The sequence below is a fragment of the Lissotriton helveticus genome, chromosome 4_1 (genome assembly GCF_964261635.1).
Source record: "Lissotriton helveticus chromosome 4_1, aLisHel1.1, whole genome shotgun sequence".
Taxonomy (NCBI): Eukaryota; Metazoa; Chordata; class Amphibia; order Caudata; family Salamandridae; genus Lissotriton; species Lissotriton helveticus.
In genome coordinates, this window is record NC_136063.1 from 1,543,387,751 (window position 1) to 1,543,409,758 (window position 22,008).

The following is a 22,008-nucleotide window of genomic DNA, read 5'->3' on the forward strand; positions in this document are numbered from 1 at the left end:
ATATCTGGAGAGGGCAGTATAAAAGGCGAGAAATTGCCCTCATAAACATGATATGCGTTGAAGGACTCTGCTGGAGAGTGCATAGCAACATCATATCCTAAGACCTGGGAGACATCTGCTTCTCACCTTTCCCTCACCTCCACTCTTTCTTTTCGAATAACTCGTCATTTGAAACCCCAGGAATTTCCCTGTTTTTGTAATGGAGGCCTGACTGTGGTCATTCAATATATATATATCTGTTCTATGTCTCTCCCTTGCTCGTGAGGTACCCAGACACTGAAAGCCAAATGATGAAGATTCACCTACGATCCACTTGAGACAAAGACAGTCTCTTTGGGATACTGTGGGCTGAAATGTGTTTATATTTACCTATTATTATAAGCTAAACGGTACCAGCATATTGTATCTGTTTGCATACACTGTCAATGTTGCTGTAATGTCTGTACAATAGTTTGAAAATCATTAACATTGTTGCAAAAAAAACTGCACATGGGATAGCTGCAGTCATGGATGAATTTCTGGCCAATCAGTTCGACTTCTTGCACTTCTTTCAGAAAGTGAGAGCAGCAAATTTCATGCATATAAAAATATAAATATCATAAACAAAAATGGCCAAATGGCTAGATCGTCCACCTCAAAGATGGGAAACCGGGTTTACGTCTTAGGCAGGGATGCTCAACAACCCGAGATTCTGGGCAAATCACCACATCTCCCCGTGCCTAACAAAATGAATGTGTCCGTCTGTAACACAACTGGTGAGCGTGTAAAGCGCTCTGATACATTCGGGTCGAGTTCGCGCTCTATAAAACTCCATAAAAAATTTTATATAACTATATATATATATATATCACAATGTCAGCAGCGTTTTGCAGCTCGCAAACTGGGGGAAAAAACTATTGGTGAGCCACCAGGAAGTATAAAATATGCAGTCAAATAAGTACCTATTTCCATCATTTGTTCTAAACGTAAAGTTAATGGTCATGGTTGTGTGTCTCTCATTTCCTGCAAGCCCTATCAACTTACCGGCAGTTCGACCCAGTTTCAGTGAACAGATGAACAGTACGTCTCAAGCACAGTGCTGGAAGCTGAAAACTAAGCACTACAGCCTACCTGTGATAGCACGTCAGACATGTGCTAGTATGCAGCTCATGCTCCAGGGCTCAGGTGCCATCTCTCCTACTTTAACCCCACTGTTTTTAAGCTTGTCACAGAAAGGGGTGGGGACAACAATCCTCACTGACACCAGCCCACCCTGTGACAAGTTGGACAGCGTGGGTTGTGACAAATCTGCTTCCTCTGTTTTTTGGCCTGTTGACGTGTATGTCAGGGTTGGAGTTTATAGTACCAGGGGCTAACTAAATATGATGTGCTACAACACATCATCAGCGAGAGTTCCTTTGACAGGAAAGGTAATGGTTTTTCTAGGCTGAGGTTATCACAGGTCTCAGGGGTGTGGGATCATCAGACCCACAAATGTTGGGTGACAAGCTTATGCACATAGAATGCCAAATGTGTGCACCTTCTTGCCCTTGGCTTGACATTTCTGTCTGACTCTTGCACCGCGCAAGAATCAACATAACAGACATTCAGCAAGCTCTTTATAGACAGTTCTTTTTTTACTGATAGTACCACTAGAAAAAACCCAAAATATCAGGCAGTAAAATATGGTGGCACAACCCTAACATCCTCAATAATGAGCCGACAAAGCTGATTTCCTCTCATTTGAAAAACTAGCAGTCTTTCAGTTGCAAAGAAATCTTAATTCAAAAGTTTATGCACTTGCTACCCTACACAATTTGAGTCCCATATTTCAAACAAACTCCTTTAATTTCCATCTGCAATCTTGTATGCATCTCCCTGCAAAATTTCTTGAATTGATAAGAAAAATACGCAGAGCAGGTAGATTCTTTGCACATCTACAGGGCTTGGAACTCTCTTTCAGCACATATGCCATCAACTGCAATCATCTACAATTTCAGAAACCCTTAAGACGAGGATATTCGCTCAGTAGGTTGTACATTAGTCGATATTTCCATGTTTTTTAGTGCCAAGATGCCACTTGTGGTAATTGCGTGCTTTATAACTCTACATTACACTGCATTCTGGTATCAGTAAATTCATTTGTCAGAAGAAGCACATTTTCTTACGTAAATTCATGTTACTGAACAAGCTTTGATAAGTAAGTTTTACTGCAATCACACGGTAGCAATCCCAGAAGAACTCTTTATGTGGTAGAGTAACCGTAAATTATTTATCCGTTATATTTTTGTTCTAACCTTACCAATAACTTAGCATTGTTTCCTTTCTATATTGTTACTCGATGCACAGCCTTATGAACGAAAATAATTTTGTTTTCAACATGTATTTTGGCCAAGGAACTTAGGGCCATATGTAGGTAAAACGTGTTTTGCAATTCTCAAATTGCGATTATTAGGGAATCGCAATTAGAGAATCGCAAAACGCAATGTAGGTAGGATTAGCAAAATACTTTGCTAATCCCACATATTCCTTATTTGCGAATCGCAATTTGAGATTGGCAATTAAGGTATACCTTCTCATTCATTCCTATGGGCTAGAAGGCCCATAGGAATGAATGGGAAGACATTCTCAATTTGCGATTCTCAATTAGAGAATCGCAAATTGAGAATGCAATTTCAAGGTTGCAAGTGTAACAATAGGACACCCTTTTGCACCCCTGAAATAAACATGTGTGCACATGTGGCGCAAATACATGCGCTAAGGGCATGTATGTGCGCCACATGGCACTTTGAAAAATGCAAAAAAGTGAATTTTTCAACGAAATCGCAAATTACCACCAACCTGAAGTTGATGGTAATTTGCGATTCCTCAAGCCAATTTAGCACAATTTAGGTGGTTCCTCCATTGCATTTAAGGAATCGCAATTTCGGATTCCTTAAATGCATTGGCAAAATAAGGAATCGCAACTTTTGGGATTCCGTATTTTGCATGTGGGTTTTTGTGTGCTACATAGCATACTGCCCAAATTGCGATCGCAAACGCTGAAATTCTGCTTATTTCTGCATTTGCGATCGCAATTTGGCTACCTACATTTGACCCTCAGTTATTGACAAATGGTAACAATTCTTATCTGAAACAGGATATTTATCAACCAGGGGTCAATTCAGGGGTGTGGGTTGTCATCCCTGCTGGTAAGTCTGAATCATCTGTCGAAGTCCTTTTAAAAAGGGTATGGGAACTGTGAGGGTAAGTGCATTGGGGCAGAATGAGTGAGTATGGGAATGGCGACTACAAAGAACAACACATTCGTAACTATATTGCTAGTCTTTCACTTGCAAGCATCTGCATATAAAATAATATAAATAGTTAATATACCTTAAATGGAAAATTAACTCAAGGTAAACAGTGGGAAATTGACAATATTATGTTTTAAAACCTCTGTTGGTTAATTGTATTACTACAGATGTCTGTCTGTTTGTGTGTTTGTGAGCAGAGAGTCATAACATGTTATCCTGGTTGTTGCAGAGGATAATAGTGGCTTGTGTAGTTAGTGCTACAAGGTCCCAGCCTCTCACTGAAAGCACTAAAAATATGAAAGTCAATATTTTAGAATGGTATAGCACACAGTGAAAGATAGGCTGCCGATAAATCTGGAAAAGATTTAGCGTTTAAGGTATGACTAGTTTTTTCAAAATATAAATTTTAGTAATCTGTCTGTACCTATTACACATTTTTTAATAGGTGTTTATTAAGAGGACGCGCTGCAGAACATAGCTGGTAACACACATAAATTACTTCAAAAAGAATATATATTTGCCACCATGAAGCCTCAAACGACTCCATCTAATAACGCAATATACTGGCTCCAAAGCATCCTTTACATTTGCTGATGAACCCGTTGCACACATTTACATTCCTTTTAGACAGCAGGCACATTGAAGTGAAGGCTGGCTTCTTGGTTAGCTGTCTGTCTCCGTCGGCTTTACAGGACAGGAGACCCCCTCTAATTAATTTAAACAGAGGCATCTCAACTGTTGGAATTAACTGTTCCAGGATGGGAAAACACTGCGAAACCCGTCAATATGTAAGCAGTCATGAGGAAAATTACAATAAAATCTGGGATAACTCGTTTTATAAATTGAAAACAGTATGGGCACGCTGTTGCCCATAGATCATGCCCACTTCACCTTGGGATCAGCTAGTCTGAACGCAGCTGATCCCAAGGTGGAAGTTTCAATAGCAGGAATCTTCGCACCCAGGCATAGCTCATCACACTTACCCGTGCTTCAGTTGGCAGATAATACTGTGGGTTACTATAACCGATATGCACTAGAAGTGACATCATTGTATTTCCCATCAGCCATCTACACAGAAAGTGACATCACTGGATTACCCATCATCAATGTGCACAGCAAGTGACATCAATGGTTTCCCACCCACAGTAACTTGTGCTCCTCCCAGGACCTGTTTAATAGTGGCTGCAGAACAGTTGTGTGCCACTGTGAAAGCCCACTTAAGGCAAGCCAGTCTGCCCCTGTCCACATCTGGACTGCCCCCAGATCTAGGAACCTTGGTTCTCCCTCTACTCACCGCTAGCCAGTTGCCCATGCTGTCAGTCCCGGCTGCCGTTTGTCGCACTTCTGGCACACCACGCAACACAGAAAGAGTGTTAACATGTGCTTCATGCAAGTTCTAATACACTCTCCCACAGTCTACGTGCTCCACTCTTGCACCAACAGCACCCCACCTGCTCACACAAACCAGTTCACACTCACACAGACCAAATAGCACCAAAAAAACATGTCATGCATACATGTCCTCAACACTCGCTCGCTTATCAAACACACCACTTATATAGGGACCTACTGTACGACCATGCCCCAGACTTGCTCTTTCTCCCAGACAAACATGGTAAAACCCAACCTATGCACTGGACATCACTACAGCTATTGGCGCCGCCTCCAAGATCACCAAGCAACACCGCCAGCACAAGCACAGAGATGGAGTCACTATCAAATATATTCAAAGATACTATCTGCTGCACCACCTACATGGTCACCCCCCGACAGCTATATGGAGCACCTTACATTCAAGATATGCATCACAGCCTGCTTCTCCCTGGGCAGAATCCTAGTATACAGACCACCAGGACCCTGCATCAATTTCGCCAGCGACATTACTTACTTTATTGCTTCCCTCATCACCAACACTGGCACCGTCATCCTCCTTGGAGACCTTAACTTTCACTTAGAAGACCACACCAACCTAACTCTACAGCCCGTCTAGAAAAGCTCTGAAAACTTGGCCTCACCCCTCACATTACTAAAGCCATGCACACTGCCAGCCAGTGATTGGAAACAATGTTCTCCTCATTAAGCAACATCACATTCAACAAGCGAGCAACTGGACAGACCATGCCCTTGTCAGTTTATGCATACCCATCTTGCACCACCATAGAACTACCACCATCGGAACTGCCCGCTGCAGCTGGCAAAGCATCACAGAAGAGGAGTAGGCTTCTGCCCTTTCTGAGCACTGGCCCGAGCACACCAGAAACCTGCCAAAAACTATCAAGAACCTCAAGAGCTGATCACTACCTGCAGAAACACCCTGACTCCTGTCAAGCCCAAACCAATGGCTAGAGCCTGACTACAGACCAGCTGGTACACTGAGGGATTCAAGCTGACTGAAACGCCACTGCAACCAACTGGAGTGCAAATGAAGAGCAATTCAAGACACCACAGATAAATACATCTTCAAACCAGCCCTTACATGCTGCCACTGGCAGATATGAACACCAAGTGCACAGCTCTTGTAGATCACATCAACATCAGCGCTAACAGCAGCAAGGAAATCTTTGCCATGATCAAAGATTTTGCTGCACCTCCAGCAAAATTATCCCATCTTCTGTAGTAAAATCAACTTAATATACAGCAATTTCTACCTATAACTGGAAACTGTCATCGTCGCAACTCAACTTCCCATCAAAGCTGATAAACAAACCCTAGCCTGGCCTGCCTTCACCACTCTCATAATCTCACTACCATGAAGACCATCCACTTGGGGCTCTATCTGACCCTTTCCCCCACCACGTACTCACCAAAGGACTCCCATCGATCAGTACATCACTAATGCCCATCCTCAATGCCTCCATTGACTCAGCCACATTTCTGAACGTCTGAAAACATCCCACCATCAAGACCCTGCTCAAGAAATCATCCACGTACCCATCCACTTTTTCCAATCAAAGCTCATCATCCTTCTGCCATATCTGGAAAAGTTCTTAGAGAAACTAATAAACCAATGCCTCACCGATCACCTCAGCAACCACCAGCCCCTTGACACCACATAGTCCAGATTCAGGCACAACTATTGTAAAGAAACAACACTCATCACCTCCACAAACATTTGCATGACCCTTGACAGAGGAGTCGCAACAGCCCTCATTCTCATGTACCTCTCTGCAGCATTTGCATGGTCTCACACCCCAACTTCAGAAGGTGCCTGCAAAAGATTGGCATCCAAGGACTTTCTCTCCACTGGACTTACAGCGACTTAAAGCAGAGAACAAAAGCAGTCCATCTGGCACCTTACTCATAGGAAGCATGCAAACACATCTGTGGAGTGCCTCAAAGTTGATCTGTCAGTCTTACCCTGTTCAACGCATACATGATGCTCCTGGACAATGTTGTCCACACACACATTATCAACATCCTCTTCTAAACAGACAACACAGAACTCATACTCTTCCTCTCGAACAGGAACAACCACACAAGAAAAAAGCCTGCATGACTGAAGTCACTAACTGGATGAAAGCAAAGTGTCTCAAGCTCAACACAGACAAGTCAGAAGTAATTGTCTTCACCAAAAACACCATGGGACTTAACTGGTGGCCGGCTGAACTTGGACCTACAACCAAAACTCATATCAGGAACCTCAATGATTACATTTGATATGTCATGAGTGATGTCATGAATGATGTTGTAGAATATGTCATAAGTGATGTCATATGTGAGGTCAAAAGCTGAGCATGGTGAGGTGCAAGTTATAGTTAGGACTGCTAACTATAATTTGTAAATTTCAGTTTTTTCTAAGTTCAAAATATGAATGCTCACACTGAAATATTCGCCTAACTATAACAGTACTTTTCAGTGAAATTCTGAGTTTTTTTCAACATAAACAGATATTTTAATTACACTTAACTATAACATTACTTTAACCTCTATTTTTTTCAGTGAATTTCTATGTTTTGTTTTTAAAGTAAATTCATTATTTTTGTGAATGTATGTATGGTAGACTTTAAAATATATGTTGTGTTCTGACATTATTTTAGTAAAAGAATGCTTTTCATTGTAACAAAACAGGATATGTTTCACTGTTTTCAAAATCTTTGTAAAATATATGGGAGTATTAAACAGATAAATATTCAATAGAAATTGTTTATTTGCGCAGTTATTATAACTCTGATATCAAGATATGTCACCAGCAATCTTTTTTTGAGGTGCCATTACTCTTGTGATGACGGATGTGCGCAGTTGGGTGTATAGAGGGACTAGCCTCTCTGCTGAGAACTATCTCTGGAATGATGGGTGTGCGTAGTAGGGTGTGGAGAGGGACTAGCCTCTCATTTCAGACCTCTCTCTCAGATGACTTATGTGCTTAGTAAGGTATGGAGAGGGACTGCCCTCTCCATTCAGACCTCTCGCTCCGATGACAGGTCTTCATACTTGGGTGTGTGGAGGGACTGGCCTCTCTGCTGAGAACTCTCTCGATAATCATAGGTGTGCATAGTCAATGGGGGAAGGACTGGGCCTTCCTTTCAGACCTCTCTCTCAGATGACAGGTGCACATAGTAGGTTGTAGGGAGGGAGTGCCCTCTCCTTTTAGACCTCTCTCTCATTAGTGTGCATAGTAGAGTATGTGAAGGGACTTGCTTCTCCGCTGAGATCTCACCCTGTAATGATAGGGATGCGTAGTAGGGTGTGAGGAAGGACTGGGCCTTCCTTTTAGACCTCTCTTTGAGATGACGGGTGAGCGCAGTCGGGTGTGGGAAGGGAGTGTCCTCTCCTTTTAGGCCTCTCTCTATAATTGGTGTGCATTGTAGGGCCTGGGGAGGGGCTAGGCTCTCCTTTCCAACACCTCTCACAGATGGTGGATGTGAATAGTAGGATGTGTGGAGGGACATGCCTCTCCTTTCAGATATCTCTCTCAGATGATTTGTTGGTCAGACGAGCGTGAACAAGCCGTAATGGTGAAATGCGTCGTGACTTTTCACTTGCAAAAATAAAGTAATTGCAAGCAATCTCTGGGTGCTGGGTGTCCTGGTTAATTTCTTCCAACGATGATTTGGAGCGTATATATATATATATATATATATATATATATATATATATGTGCGCTCGCGTGTAAGGACACGGTCACACTCGCGGGGAGAAACTTGAACTCGCCTTTCTTGCCACAGCGTGCTTGAATAGCTGAGGAGCTCAAGAGAAAGTGATTCAGTCCCATTTCGCCGTGGAATTCCTGACGCGTTTCGAAGGCTCCCGCCTTCTCTTCAGAGGATTTGGCGAACTGATGATGGGAATGCAGGTACCAGCCCTGATACTGATCATGGCACGCCCCTGATGAGCAGTCCAAATGTCCCAGTGCCTGCTGGGACTGGTAGTCCTGTTTAGTCTTGGCGCCCCATGTGTGGATCGAGGCGGACAAGTGGTCTCCCCTCGCCAACCAAGCGACCTCACGATATCGGAGTAGCAGACGGATGTATGCCCGTCAAACTAGCAAGCTGGATGCTTGCCCTAGTCGGCTCCTACCTTGAGGCAGCTTGGCGGTGCTCAGCGTGTATGCAGGGGCTCTGCTCGCTCGTTACCATCATGGCGCTGCTGCACTCTTCTGGCGGGTGCGGTAAAAGGATGGTGATGGTTCCATCCACATATGTGCGCTCGCGTGTAAGGACACGGTCACACTCGCGGGGAGAAACTTGAACTCGCCTTTCTTGCCACAGCGTGCTTGAATAGCTGAGGAGCTCAAGAGAAAGTGATTCAGTCCCATTTCGCCGTGGAATTCCTGACGCGTTTCGAAGGCTCCCGCCTTCTCTTCAGAGGATTTGGCGAACTGATGATGGGAAGAAACTTGAACTCACCTTTCTTGCCACAGCGTGCTTGAATAGCTGAGGAGCTCAAGAGAAAGTGATTCCGTCCCATTTCGCCGTGGAATTCCTGACGCGTTTCGAAGGCTCCCGCCTTCTCTTTAGAGGATTTGGCGAACTGATGATGGGAATGCAGGTACCAGCCCTGATACTGATCATGGCACGCCCCTGATGAGCAGTCCAAATGTCCCAGTGCCTGCTGGGACTGGTAGTCCTGTTTAGTCTTGGCGCCCCATGTGTGGATCGAGGCGGACGAGTGGTCTCCCCTCGCCAACCAAGCGACCTCACGATATCGGAGTAGCAGACGGATGTATGCCCGTCAAACTAGCAAGCTGGATGCTTGCCCTAGTCGGCTCCTACCTTGAGGCTGCTTGGCGGTTCTCAGCGTGTATGCAGGGGCTCTGCTCGCTCGTTACCATCATGGCGCTGCTGCACTCTTCTGGCGGGTGCGGTAAAAGGATGGTGATGGTTCCATCCACATATGTGCGCTCGCGTGTAAGGACACGGTCACACTCGCGGGGAGAAACTTGAACTCGCCTTTCTTGCCACAGCGTGCTTGAATAGCTGAGGAGCTCAAGAGAAAGTGATTCAGTCCCATTTCGCCGTGGAATTCCTGATGCGTTTCGAAGGCTCCCGCCTTCTCTTCAGAGGATTTGGCGAACTGATGATGGGAATGCAGGTACCAGCCCTGATACTGATCATGGCACGCCCCTGATGAGCAGTCCAAATGTCCCAGTGCCTGCTGGGACTGGTAGTCCTGTTTAGTCTTGGCGCCCCATGTGTGGATCGAGGCGGACGAGTGGTCTCCCCTCGCCAACCAAGCGACCTCACGATATCGGAGTAGCAGACGGATGTATGCCCGTAAAACTAGCAAGCTGGATGCTTGCCCTAGTCGGCTCCTACCTTGAGGCTGCTTGGCGGTGCTCAGCGTGTATGCAGGGGCTCTGCTCGCTTGTTACCATCATGGCGCTGCTGCACTCTTCTTGCGGGTGCGGTAAAAGGATGGTGATGGTTCCATCCACATATGTGCGCTCGCGTGTAAGGACACGGTCACACTCGCGGGGAGAAACTTGAACTCGCCTTTCTTGCCACAGCGTGCTTGAATAGCTGAGGAGCTCAAGAGAAAGTGATTCAGTCCCATTTCGCCGTGGAATTCCTGACGCGTTTCGAAGGCTCCCGCCTTCTCTTCAGAGGATTTGGCGAACTGATGATGGGAATGCAGGTACCAGCCCTGATACTGATCATGGCACGCCCCTGATGAGCAGTCCAAATGTCCCAGTGCCTGCTGGGACTGGTAGTCAGGTTTAGTCTTGGCGCCCCATGTGTGGATCGAGGCGGACGAGTGGTCTCCCCTCGCCAACCAAGCGACCTCACGATATCGGAGTAGCAGACGGATGTATGCCCGTCAAACTAGCAAGCTGAATGCTTGCCCTAGTCCGCTCCTACCTATATATATATACATATGTATATATATATATATTACCCACTGGGGTTCGCCAGTAGGTAGTTATAGTGATGTGTGCTTTAGAAGTTCAGTTTGTGGGTAGCAATGGGCTTTGTGAGGGCTTTGTGAGTGGGGGCAAGTCCTTGCCCAAGCCCCTCTTTGACCCTCCGTTGACCCCTCCATGTAACTTCATGAATACCATCTGTTTTGTAGCAAGAATGCCCCATTATACAATCACTACCCTCGTCCCTGACACATTTGCTACTAATTAGTGAAAATGCATGTGTGAACATCTCCTCATTGAAAGAATCAGAGGTGGACATTAAAACTTGTAGCATGTCATAATACTTTAGTAGTACTACTAAATGTACTACAAAATTCAGTGTATGCCTAGGCCAATAGTTGGTAGAAAAATCTAATTACAATCTTGAATAATTGTGCTGATGTTTGAATCAGAATGGGATTGGCATCACGTAACATGGAATTCATACCCAGATTATGGGAACACAAGAGCCTGTAATTCACTTTACCATGTGCTGTGACTGTAACACTATGTGGAGAAACCACAAGTTTTCACCCTTTCTCAGCTTTTCACTGATAAATGTTTTTGGGCATCAGCAAATAATTCATTTTAAAGTTGTATGAAATCCTTAACAATTACTCATTGTTATGTCATAAACCAGACACAGTGGGTACAATTCACAAAGGCATCTTGGAGACTTGGCTCAAAACATCTAAAATGGGATTAAAATTAGGATATTCGCAGAATTACTATTAGGGATTTGGGCATTTTGAAGTAAGTTCACAAAGGCTTGTAAGAGAACTTGAAACATACAAAAAAGTACTACGTTACTTGTTCTAAAAAGGCTGTGGGAACATCTCCTACAGTATTTTGAGTACAGAAGGATGCCTCACATTCCTTGTAAAAAGGACACTCTCCTTTATTTTTTTCTTCTGTGAGTTTGATGTATTTTGTATCGGACTTATCAGTTTTCAATCTTGTCCTCTCCAGGGTTTTCATTTATTGATTATGCTATTGCGCTTATCTTCATACTGAGGAAGTAGCCTGGGAGGGAATTGGAGTGCTTTTCTAGGTCAGGGAGTTGTTTGTTGAGAAAAGAGTGTTGCAGCAGCAGAGGCGGTAGGTCACATAAGTAATTGAGGTCATCAAACATAGGAAACATAGGAATGGGGGATACTAAGAGAAGAGGCACACATTATAAAAACAGGAGGGAGAGTATCAGCGGTGCTGTCACATGGTTGTTCATTTGCACAGTGTGAGACACATGGAGAGGACATCATAAAATAGAGGTGAAAACTAGTGAAGAAGTAGAAAATCTTGTGTTCTTTCCAGAAGGTCAGAGGTAACAGGGCCAGTGACCAGGTGAAGGAATATTGTCCAGAGTTTTGGAGAAAATGAGTAAAAAGCCTATCTTCTTGACTTTTATTTCTTTGGCTTCCACAACAATGTTTAGTCCATGCTGCAGGTGATGCAGGTAGGGCAAGAATAGAAATATTTTCCAGGCAGCTAATATAGGTAGTTGGTTTGACTACCTAACGATGATGCAGTGCCTTGAAATTATTGTGTACAAAGAGGCTAAGCCAATGGAGACCCTTGAAAGCTGGGTGCCTATATTTGTGTGGACTGATGAGCTGTGTGTCCTTTACTGAGAGAGGTTGGAGTCCTGGAGACCGGTGGACTGGGCAATGACCATCTTGATATGAGAATGCATGAGAGCATGCACAGTGGACCGTAATATGTGAGTTAATCTAGTACCAAGTCTCTGGGTATATTTTCCTCCTGTGCTTCTTGAATGAGTTCAAAAGTCAATGTAAACACCTAGTGACTTATCATTGGTGGTGATGCGGAGGAGAACTTATCAAGCCGCAAAGAAAGCAACCATTTTTTTAAACAAGTTTGTTTATATATTTGCGTACATGCTGGTAAAAAAAGAACTAAAGAGAAAACACAACAAATGCACTCAAAACATTAACTACAGGGAGCAATACTTTTATTTGGATTTATGTCATTACGACGCTGTGTTTACACCGCGCTACCATTACAACGCAGTTATCACAACGCAAGTCGTTACAACGACTTGCGCTGGAAGGCGTTGGATTGTGGATTATTTCAATTTTCTATTCCAACTCCAGCCCACGTAACAGAAGGGAAGGTGTTGAAATAGAAAATTAAACTATTCCTTGAGCAAGAGCGTCATCCATCGCAAGTCGTAGTAACGACTTGCATTGTGATGGCTGCGTCGTAAAGGTCCCCGCGGTTTAAACACCGCGTTGTAAAGGATGTTTCCCTTTTATTTGATTTGTTAAAATCGTAAAAGGGTGTAACATACCACCATGTGGTAAACAACAACATATAGAATACAACATGCCCCCGTGTGCTGGGCAGCATTGCACAAATGTACATGATGAGTAAAAAAAGGAAGAGCACTTTTAAATATACAAGAAGAATAAAATCAAGAGTAGCACTTTATAAGACAATGGCCATCTCATTGGAAGATTGGGGCCAGCAAATGACTATTATGACAAGGGATGCAGCACACGTTATGGCTTATATTTGATTAAATGTGTCTGTCCCCCCTGTCTCAAGTAAAGTGGTTGCAGTGTCTAGGAATAAAAGAGAAGAGGGTTTAGCGATAGATGTGCTTACCTAAGAGTCTTGCATGTCGAATTGGTCTGCCTAGCCTGTTTTTCTACCTCTTCCCAGCAGTGATGGGCTAGCGTGTTATCTTCATCGGCCCTCATTCGCCAGTAATATTTGGCCAGGACCCCTTGCCTGGCCGGTATCTGGTTTGTTAATCCATATTCCAGGCGTATTTGGCGTGTTTTTTAAACAATCTTGATCGGGCAAGATTTAGCTAGTATTTTTGATTAACAGATAGATCAACACCTTAAATCACAGTCCTGCTAGGCTGCGCTGACTTTTTTATTAGTTTGATTTCTGCATTTCAGGACCTTCATGCTGTAGATCCATTTTCCCTCCATATTACAGGATGCATGAAGCTGGTACAACACGTCTAGCTAGTCATCCATTGTAGGATCCACATGATCGCCTAAGCCTACTGTAAAATCAAAAGAATGGTCTGATGGCTGACATTAAAGCCTGAAGGCCTTGATTCTACCTTGATTCTAGCGCTGTATTCATTACTTTACCACAAGGTCAGTGATTCTGGCCAAATGACTCCATTTCCCAGTGGGTCAAATTGGAAATAATTGAAGGAATGTCTCAAATAGATTACTCAGACACATTCTGTTTTGATTACAGTGCTACATTAGAGATGTTCCCGCTGCAATATCAATCCCTACCTAACAGAGACTTTTAAAGGCATGGGCAAAGTGGGCATTTGTCAATGGGCACTCAACTATCAAGGGGTCCTGGGAACGTGAACTTTCTCTCTATCTCACACTGCTCAATTTCTATATCTCAACCTTTATTATATTATTCTACATAATTTGGAGTTAATGGGGCTTGAGTTAGCAGAGAACAGGTATTAAAATTCGAAGCTGTTCTGAACAGGGGCATCTAAAATATTCCTTGCATGGGGCCTCCAAAATCCTTAGGATGACAATGCTGCCTAACTCAAATATATGAACTTGTAAAAGTTGTCTTTGGCATCTTTGTGATTACCAAAAACAGCCCTGCTGCATAACAAGTGACATTAACTTTTTTTCTTTGCTTTCCAGGCACTATGATGTATTTTCCAAATGCACAGAAGACGAGGCCATTGGGACGGGCTGCTTTTGGCCGAACCCCCATGCGGAGTGTTACATCACTGGAATTCACAAGCAATTTTTTTCCAACTGTACATCTGAAGAAGTAGATTGGGAAGATCCGCCTGATGAAATTTTGACAACACTGATTTTAATACCTGTCTTCTTGACTGCTGCCATGATCACGTTGGTGGTGTGGTGCAGCAAGAGAAGTGACATTTTTATGTAAATCCACACTCTCTTTGCTATTTTCCTGCCTAAAAGACAATTGATTCTGCACTCAAACTCTGGGTTTCCAGATTGCATTTGTACAGAAGACGAAAAGATTAGAATACAAATTTACTTCTGGCTGAAAAGTTCACCGTCTAGTGAGTCTCAACTATCTACTTCTGCTAAGCAACAGGATTATTTGCAAATATTGTTTTTACTAAAAGAAGAACAAATCCCTATAAATCTGCATTAAACTATGAAATCGTGAAACTTTACAACGGCAAGTAGCTTGCTTGCTTTAACAAATGGATAGTTTATTCTTTTAGTGGGTCAGCATTTTTTTTATTGAACGTTTTCAGCTGATCCTCTGTTTTTGGCTAACAACCAAAGCATTGCAATTTCGAGTTACTTTTATATATGTCTTGAATTTGGGATTTTCGAAGTCGTTCAACTGTTAAACATTGTGATGCTGTGAAGTCATTAAAAAAAGTGGATGGAGTGGCATCAATGAACGTATAGAATGACATCAATGAGCGGATAAAAGGTCATGTTGAAGAACCGTCACCGGAGATGTTGTTGAGAAGTATTTCTTCACTTTCACTTGTTCAATCACTTTTGTCCTTATCATTGCACACTGCACATTTACACACATAAACACATAGGAGGTTAGGAGCAAAAATGCACACATACAAATGATGACATACAAATGTACACAACCACACACACAGGGGTGTACACACACACACATTCTAGCACCCACATTACGTGAAAATTATCTGAAACAAGTCTATATGTATACACATACAGTTACATAAGTGTTTATATATGTTGTACAGACGAAGGACTGCTTATTTGGCACCCGAAAACTTTGCGTTTTGTTCACACACGGGAAAAAACAAAGGCGGTTGCTGAATGTGTACAGCAATTGAATGAAGAATAATACCTTGCTTTACAAGTGCTTTTCAAGCACATGCCCTTATTGATGACTCACGGAGCTGGAAGTCTATTGAATGGACTCCAGGAAGGATGCAGGCCGGTTTCCCACAGCTGGAAAAGAATGTAAGGAAGCGGGTTGACAGAAACGCCACCAAGGAGTGGCAAAGGAACTGTCAAATTTGCCATTCCCTGCGACTTTTTTTGTATGCGTAATGTTATTGTTTGTATTTTTATTATTTGCTGTCATGAGTCTGTTCACTGTGTTCTCCTTTTATTCCCTGTCCCCCCTGCTCCAGCTTTTGCCCGGAGTCGGACCTTCTTGTGCAAACTGCAAATAAATAATTGTACTTCTGTAAAATGAAAGGATTCCCAGAGTTCAACGTGTACTTGTAAGCAAGCCATCATTCATATCAAGAGCTTGGAGAACTGCAGCTTAATATTAGAACAGAGGCCGGAAGTGATCTCTGCTCACCAGGTCAAGCTATTTATAAACAAAGAAGAAACAATTTAAAAATAAGTGCTCATATTAATCTGCCCAGCCCCGTTGTACATGTTATGCCTGATATATGTGTTTAGGAATCTCCCAACCACAATTGCACATAAATGTTTCCTATGACAACCAATTATATATGTTTAACGTCGTTACAGGCGTGCAAATGATGGTCAGAAACAACGTGAGCTTATATAAAAGCTATGTGTAGGGCGGGGTCATATTCTGTTTATGTTCATAAACTTACATTCAGGTTTTGTGAGAAAAGAGCGCCTGTGTCCGAGAGATTTCAGGTAATGTAAACATTATAGCTTTTTAGCCAAAGCCATCAAGAGCCACTTTATAGTCACTAGAGCTTGTTAATCAGTGTACATTTGCTCAACAAGGAAGAGGCACCGTCTTCAACAATGAGGTCTCACCAATACATCATTTTAAAGAGCAATTCTATAGCCAGGTTAATGGTAAGAACAAGTATGTATTTTAGACGCATTTTCAGTAGGAGTGTCAAAATTGGGAGTTTCGCTTATGAAAAGTTCGTGATCAGTTTTTTAAACTTCTCTCATTTCAAGAAGTGTTACACAGGTTAAAGAATGGTTAAAACCCAGTTATCAGCGCACAATTTGTCAAACTCACATGCCTTCACAGACCCAACTTTAATTCTGCACATTACCAATTATCAGGTGAATTTAGCATTTTGTTCCTAAAAATATTCTAACAACATGGAAACAAATGGAAGACTTGAGGTCCGCATATCAATTCTTCAGGAGGCCCCCACGGTTTTGCCTTACACCACTGCTGGAAGGGCCTTGCTATTGAGTTCCTTTTCACGACTCGTACTTGTAGCAACACTTCATAGTATGTGAGCAACAGAGAAGTTCATATGCCATTCAAAGAGTACATTGCCAAATTGATAGATGATCCTTCATTATATGGACCTTCAATATCACAAACTGAGATCTCTCTCTGTCCGTTCTCGAGAAATGCAAAAAGACGCAGATTTGTACTGTAGTTCATTCCTCAGTGATTCCTGGATACTTTGAAGTAAACATTATTTCTCTGGGGCTACAGCTATGCAATAACTCAGCAATAATAATTGAAGATAATTAGTTGAGACTGCGTTTCAGACCAATGACCACAAATTGTTACAGGTATTGGTGGTTCTACAGGTCGATACTTCATGTGAACATAGCACAATTGAGTTGTAGGCAATAGCAGAACAAGAGAAACAAGTTCTCAAAACTGACAAAATTCTCAATGCTAGACAGTGTAAAGAAAATCTCAGAATTCAATTTAATGGAACGAAATAAAAAGCTCAGAAAATTCCAGAAAGACATTAAGTACTATAGAAAGGAGAAGGCCTTTCCCTACTTGCTTGATAGGTACAATACAACAACTGACTTACTTTGCTCCCCACCGCAACCAATCCTGCAATTAGAACTGCTGCCACAAAGACAGAGTAGTAACCTTCATTGAGTCCTCAGGTGGGTCCTCTGAAGATTTGGACGCAAAGAAATGCAGGTAGGTCTATCAGAGGACAACGCCACAACCTTTTATTTACACAGAGGACCGAGTAACAAATTGGGCTGAGGTCAGCACTACAATATCTCACCTGCAGATTAGCAAAGAAAATAAAAACTGCTGGGGCCACAACAAGCATAAGTAAAAAAAAATATGTGTATGACAACAGTAATTCATTTTTGAAACTACATTCTTTCTTTTGCTAAGCAAAACGCTTCCTTTTGTTCCCACTGAACAAATTGACTTTTTGACTAAGAGGTAGAATCTTTTAGTTTTCCATCAAGATCCGACTAAATGCACCCTTTTACTGGTATTACTGACACTAGAGGACTCAGGTCCCAGAAACTACAAAATAGCAAAGCGATTTACCGTCAGTTAGGTGACATGTATTCCCTATTGCTGGACCAAAACACCTGGCTGAATTACAGCACAGCATTTGGCATCTGGCAACCACTGAAAATGAAGGATGCATTACTAGCTGACATGGGTTCCTGTTTCTCATTAGGAAATTTCCCGGGATGCCACTCATTATATTCTACCCAAAATACTTAAGAGACTGAGAGTTCCCCCAAGTAGGACCATAGTTTCTGAAGGAATCTGAGCTATTAGTGCCTTAGACAGTTACTCATTATACAAAATCCTACTCCAAGAAGACAGTCTAAAGGTTAACGAACAGATTCTAGACACTCACATTGCCCTCATGGTGGTCCACACTAATTGTATAACATCACTATTGAGAAGAGACATAAAAAATATCTTGGTATTTTATTGTAAGTACTGTTCACAATAAAGGGTGTCTCTATCACAGAATGATCTGCTCCTAATCTTTCACTTGTATTCATAGATAATTTTGATAATGTTGTGATTTTCATACTCAATAACCCATTCTAATAGAATATGATATAATGAAAAATATACTTTGATGATGTCAGTGTCGACGTGGGAACCCTGACAAATTGAACATGTATTTATTTACAATGGCGCTGTCATAATCTGGCCCACACCCCAACCAGTCGCTGGGGTTGAATTGCTAACCCCCTCATGAAAGACTTAGTTCAAAACACAAGCACAATTTTAAAATCCAGTTGGACTACGAACCGTACACAACTCACTAAGTAACATCGTGCAAGTGGTGTTTTCCAGTCATGATTCTCCATCTAGATGAGTTCAGGGACACAGTAGAACAGTAGAATTCCAATTCATCTTTCATTGATGACTCAAACTCTCAAAATAGAAGTAAGAAACACATGATAAAACTTTAAAATGTTTATTTTCTAAAACCCAAGTCCAATGCATACAATATGAACGGTAACCACACAGAATGCAAAAATACAGGTAACAATGCATGACTTGTCCAGTCAATATATTATGATTAATCGTAACATAGTACGTTCACGACATCCTAACTGCCAATTGCTAGCTCTAAGCGCTATGCTAATATTTAGCAGAAACAGACAATAGCAAGCCTATAAATCCAGTTTTTTTAAAATGGATTATACAGCATACCTTTATTTAGCCAGAAATAACTGTTTACTTTTCTCTATCACAGAACTTGCCTGGGAATAAATTGCAATGCAAAGATGAAGGCCACACAGTGTTCATGGCAGCTCAACGTCGCCTGTCCACCAGTAGTTACAACTCCATTGATTTCCTGTGTCCGGCAATAAAAGCAGTTCAACATCTGTTGGGTAATTCTTTATTTAAAAAACCTAGTAAAAGAAACACTGCTATAATATAATAGGAATCAACCAAGAGCACTGCGATATGCGCTTCCCTTGAGCCAATTCTGACATATTCACTGAAGTTGTAAGTGCTTTAAGAACTATTTTATGGAGGCTACCAACCTACTTGAAAAATTAAAAGCTAGGGATTACTTGAAAATATATTATATATGCCAATAATTCTACTTAGTTCTGACTGTGTGAGGATCTCCTACTCCCAGAAATGAGTAAAGGAATGCCAAGATTGTCTTTAACAACTTTCTCTCCTATGACGAACATATTCAGAAAAGTAATTACAACGCACTGGATTGTTAGGGTCCTGGATTTAGCTATGTTTTGGCTTTAAAAGAGGATGCAACCACTTCAAAAGCCGGTGGGGCTTTTGAAGTGGTTGGCTACTTCAAATGTGGCAGTTTCTTCACATGTGCTTTTACCACTAACACCACGACTGCCTGCATATTGAAAAATACAACCTCAAACACTTCCTCGCCTGTAATTTAAGTTTGGTGATACATTCAACGTGGTACCTAATCAACACACACACATACACACACACACTTTTTTTATGGCCATGGTAGGATTTGAAAAAGTGAAATGAACCCAAAAGATGGTAGACAATCGGTCTCCAAAAACTGAGTGACCATTAACTAAGAAAAATCCATCTGGTTTTAATTGTTAGGGCATGAAGTGTAAAGTGCTCGCTAGAAGGTAGGAACGTGGATCTTTTTTAATCGAGTAACCATAATTTGTAACATCATGCAATTCCCTGGAAAACACAATAATGGCATTTACACATTTTTTGGGGTTTTTAATTTGACACACAAATGATAGTATGTACATTCGTTACTAACATGACACCTGATAATTGGTCAATTAATCACAAATAAATAACAGAGCAATGAGGGGTGAAATACTAAGTAAACTCCCCAAACACATTGTATGTTTGATCATATCATTATTTGTATTGACATGGTGTCCTGTGAACTACAACTCTCAGAATGAACTGCTGGGTAATAAATTATGCTCCGACACTTGTGAAATGGAATATAAGATATCCTTTGCAGTTATTGATGGTGAAAGGATTCTTTACTGAGATTTTTAAAAATGTTGAGATTTAAAAAAAATGCGATAAGGGTTTCACAGTTTTAAAAGTCACTTAGATATGTAGACTAGAGAATTGAATTTATTGTACATCAAAGATAAGCTACAAATCCCATGTCCCTTAGCAAGCCAATAGCATGCACGTCACATGTAATAGTTTAGAAAAAAGTGGAAAAAAATGAATGGTGGCTATGAACAACACCTGGTGGTTAAAACACTGTGGGGCATATAATCAAGGAGGTATTGCCTAATTAACGGCACTTTATCAAAGCCAAAGTCACGCTAAATGTATTGCCCCATTCACAAGCTGGTGCTAACAGCCCATGTCACCAGTTTACCTGCGATAGCAGCCGCAAAAAACATCGCCACAGATGACCCCGGCAACTATTGCCAATTAGATGCAGAGTAGGCGTTCCCGTGCAAAAATCTGCGACACCACTCCACAACATTCTCAACAACCAGCCAGATCGGCAATAAGATCCCAAAACATGAGATAAGTTGCGTTAGCAGCAGGAAATTAACACCTGTTCTGACCTGGTGTAAAGTCGGATGACAGCCTGCACCAGAAAAGGAAGCCCAACCCAGAGCCACACCTGAAGGGAAACAGATGCCATGGAGCCACTGATCATGCAGGCTGAACACCCAAGAGCGGCACAACACCCACCGCCACCACCCCCAGGACCCACCCCACCCCCTGACCCCCACTGCTCCCCCCAGACTAACACTGAGGCAGCGCAGACAAAGACAGTGACCTTCAGTAAAACGCACCAACATCACAGACCCAACACCAGAGAATGTCATTGCCCACTACAGGCTCAAAGGGATAACCATCCTCCGCATCCTGACCACTATTGCTCACATGCTGACTGTTAGAAAGGCGTCCCCGGGGGAGGCAGAAGATGTCTGACTGACCACCCCTAGGTCCACCTCTCCGTCGAGGAGTAGCCGAGCGGTTGCTGAGAGGCCTCCTGAATGAGGGTCCTCTCCTAGGATCGTACAGCAGAGTAATCACAACACTACAGATGGACACCACACAAGGAGTTAAGTTCTCAAGCTTTTATAGGGAATAAACGGTTGCTGGTTCTTGGCAGTATGTACAAGCAGACCGAGGGGTCTGGAAAGTCTCGTAAAGGGGGGTAAGGTAGCGGGACAGTCTTACTCTGGGCGGAGGAAGGGATACCCTACGCACAGCTCTCAATCCTCGAGCTGGGGGGTTCCGAGATGTTCGAGCCGCGGCAGCGCCAGCAGGCTTGCAAGGTGGTTCAGCGAAGTAGGCCGCGGCAGCGCCAGCAGGCTCTCGGAAGGTTCAGCAAGGTAGGTCGCAGCAGCGCCAGCAGGCTCTCGGAAGGTTCAGCAAGGTAGGCCGCGGCAGCTCCAGCAGGCTCTCAGATGGTTTCAGCAAGGTAGGCCGCGGCAGCGCCAGCAGGCTCTCGGAAGGTTCAGCAAGGTAGGCCGCGGCAGCGCCAGCAGGCTCTCGGAAGGTTCAGCAAGGTAGGCCGCGGCAGCGCCAGCAGGCTCTCAGATGGTTTCAGCAAGGTAGGCCGCGGCAGCGCCAGCAGGCTCTCGGAAGGTCGTCGGGTTACGGATGAGTTCGTCTGGTGTCGGCCGTGACAGCGTCAGCAGGGCTTCCAGTCCAGGATACAACTAAAGTCTTAATCCAGGGTTGCCCCAGATATAGGTCTGGAGGTCTTTGAAGTCCGACCCTCGCGCCTGGGGGCCAGAGGGGCCGGGA

At 43.0% G+C, this 22,008-nt stretch overlaps 1 protein-coding gene across 2 annotated transcripts in view; it reads left to right on the forward strand.

The window, feature by feature from the left end:
* The window catches only part of RAMP3 (receptor activity modifying protein 3), a 1,128,173-nt gene extending 1,112,364 nt beyond the window's left edge, over positions 1-15,809 (forward strand). For both annotated transcript variants that reach the window (XM_078688173.1, XM_078688172.1), the window contains one exon: positions 14,274-15,809. In XM_078688173.1, coding sequence (XP_078544299.1) covers positions 14,274-14,529 — 256 coding nt within the window. In that variant the 3' untranslated portion in view covers positions 14,530-15,809. The remainder of the gene's footprint in view (positions 1-14,273) is intronic.
* The last annotated feature ends 6,199 nt before the right edge of the window (positions 15,810-22,008 follow it).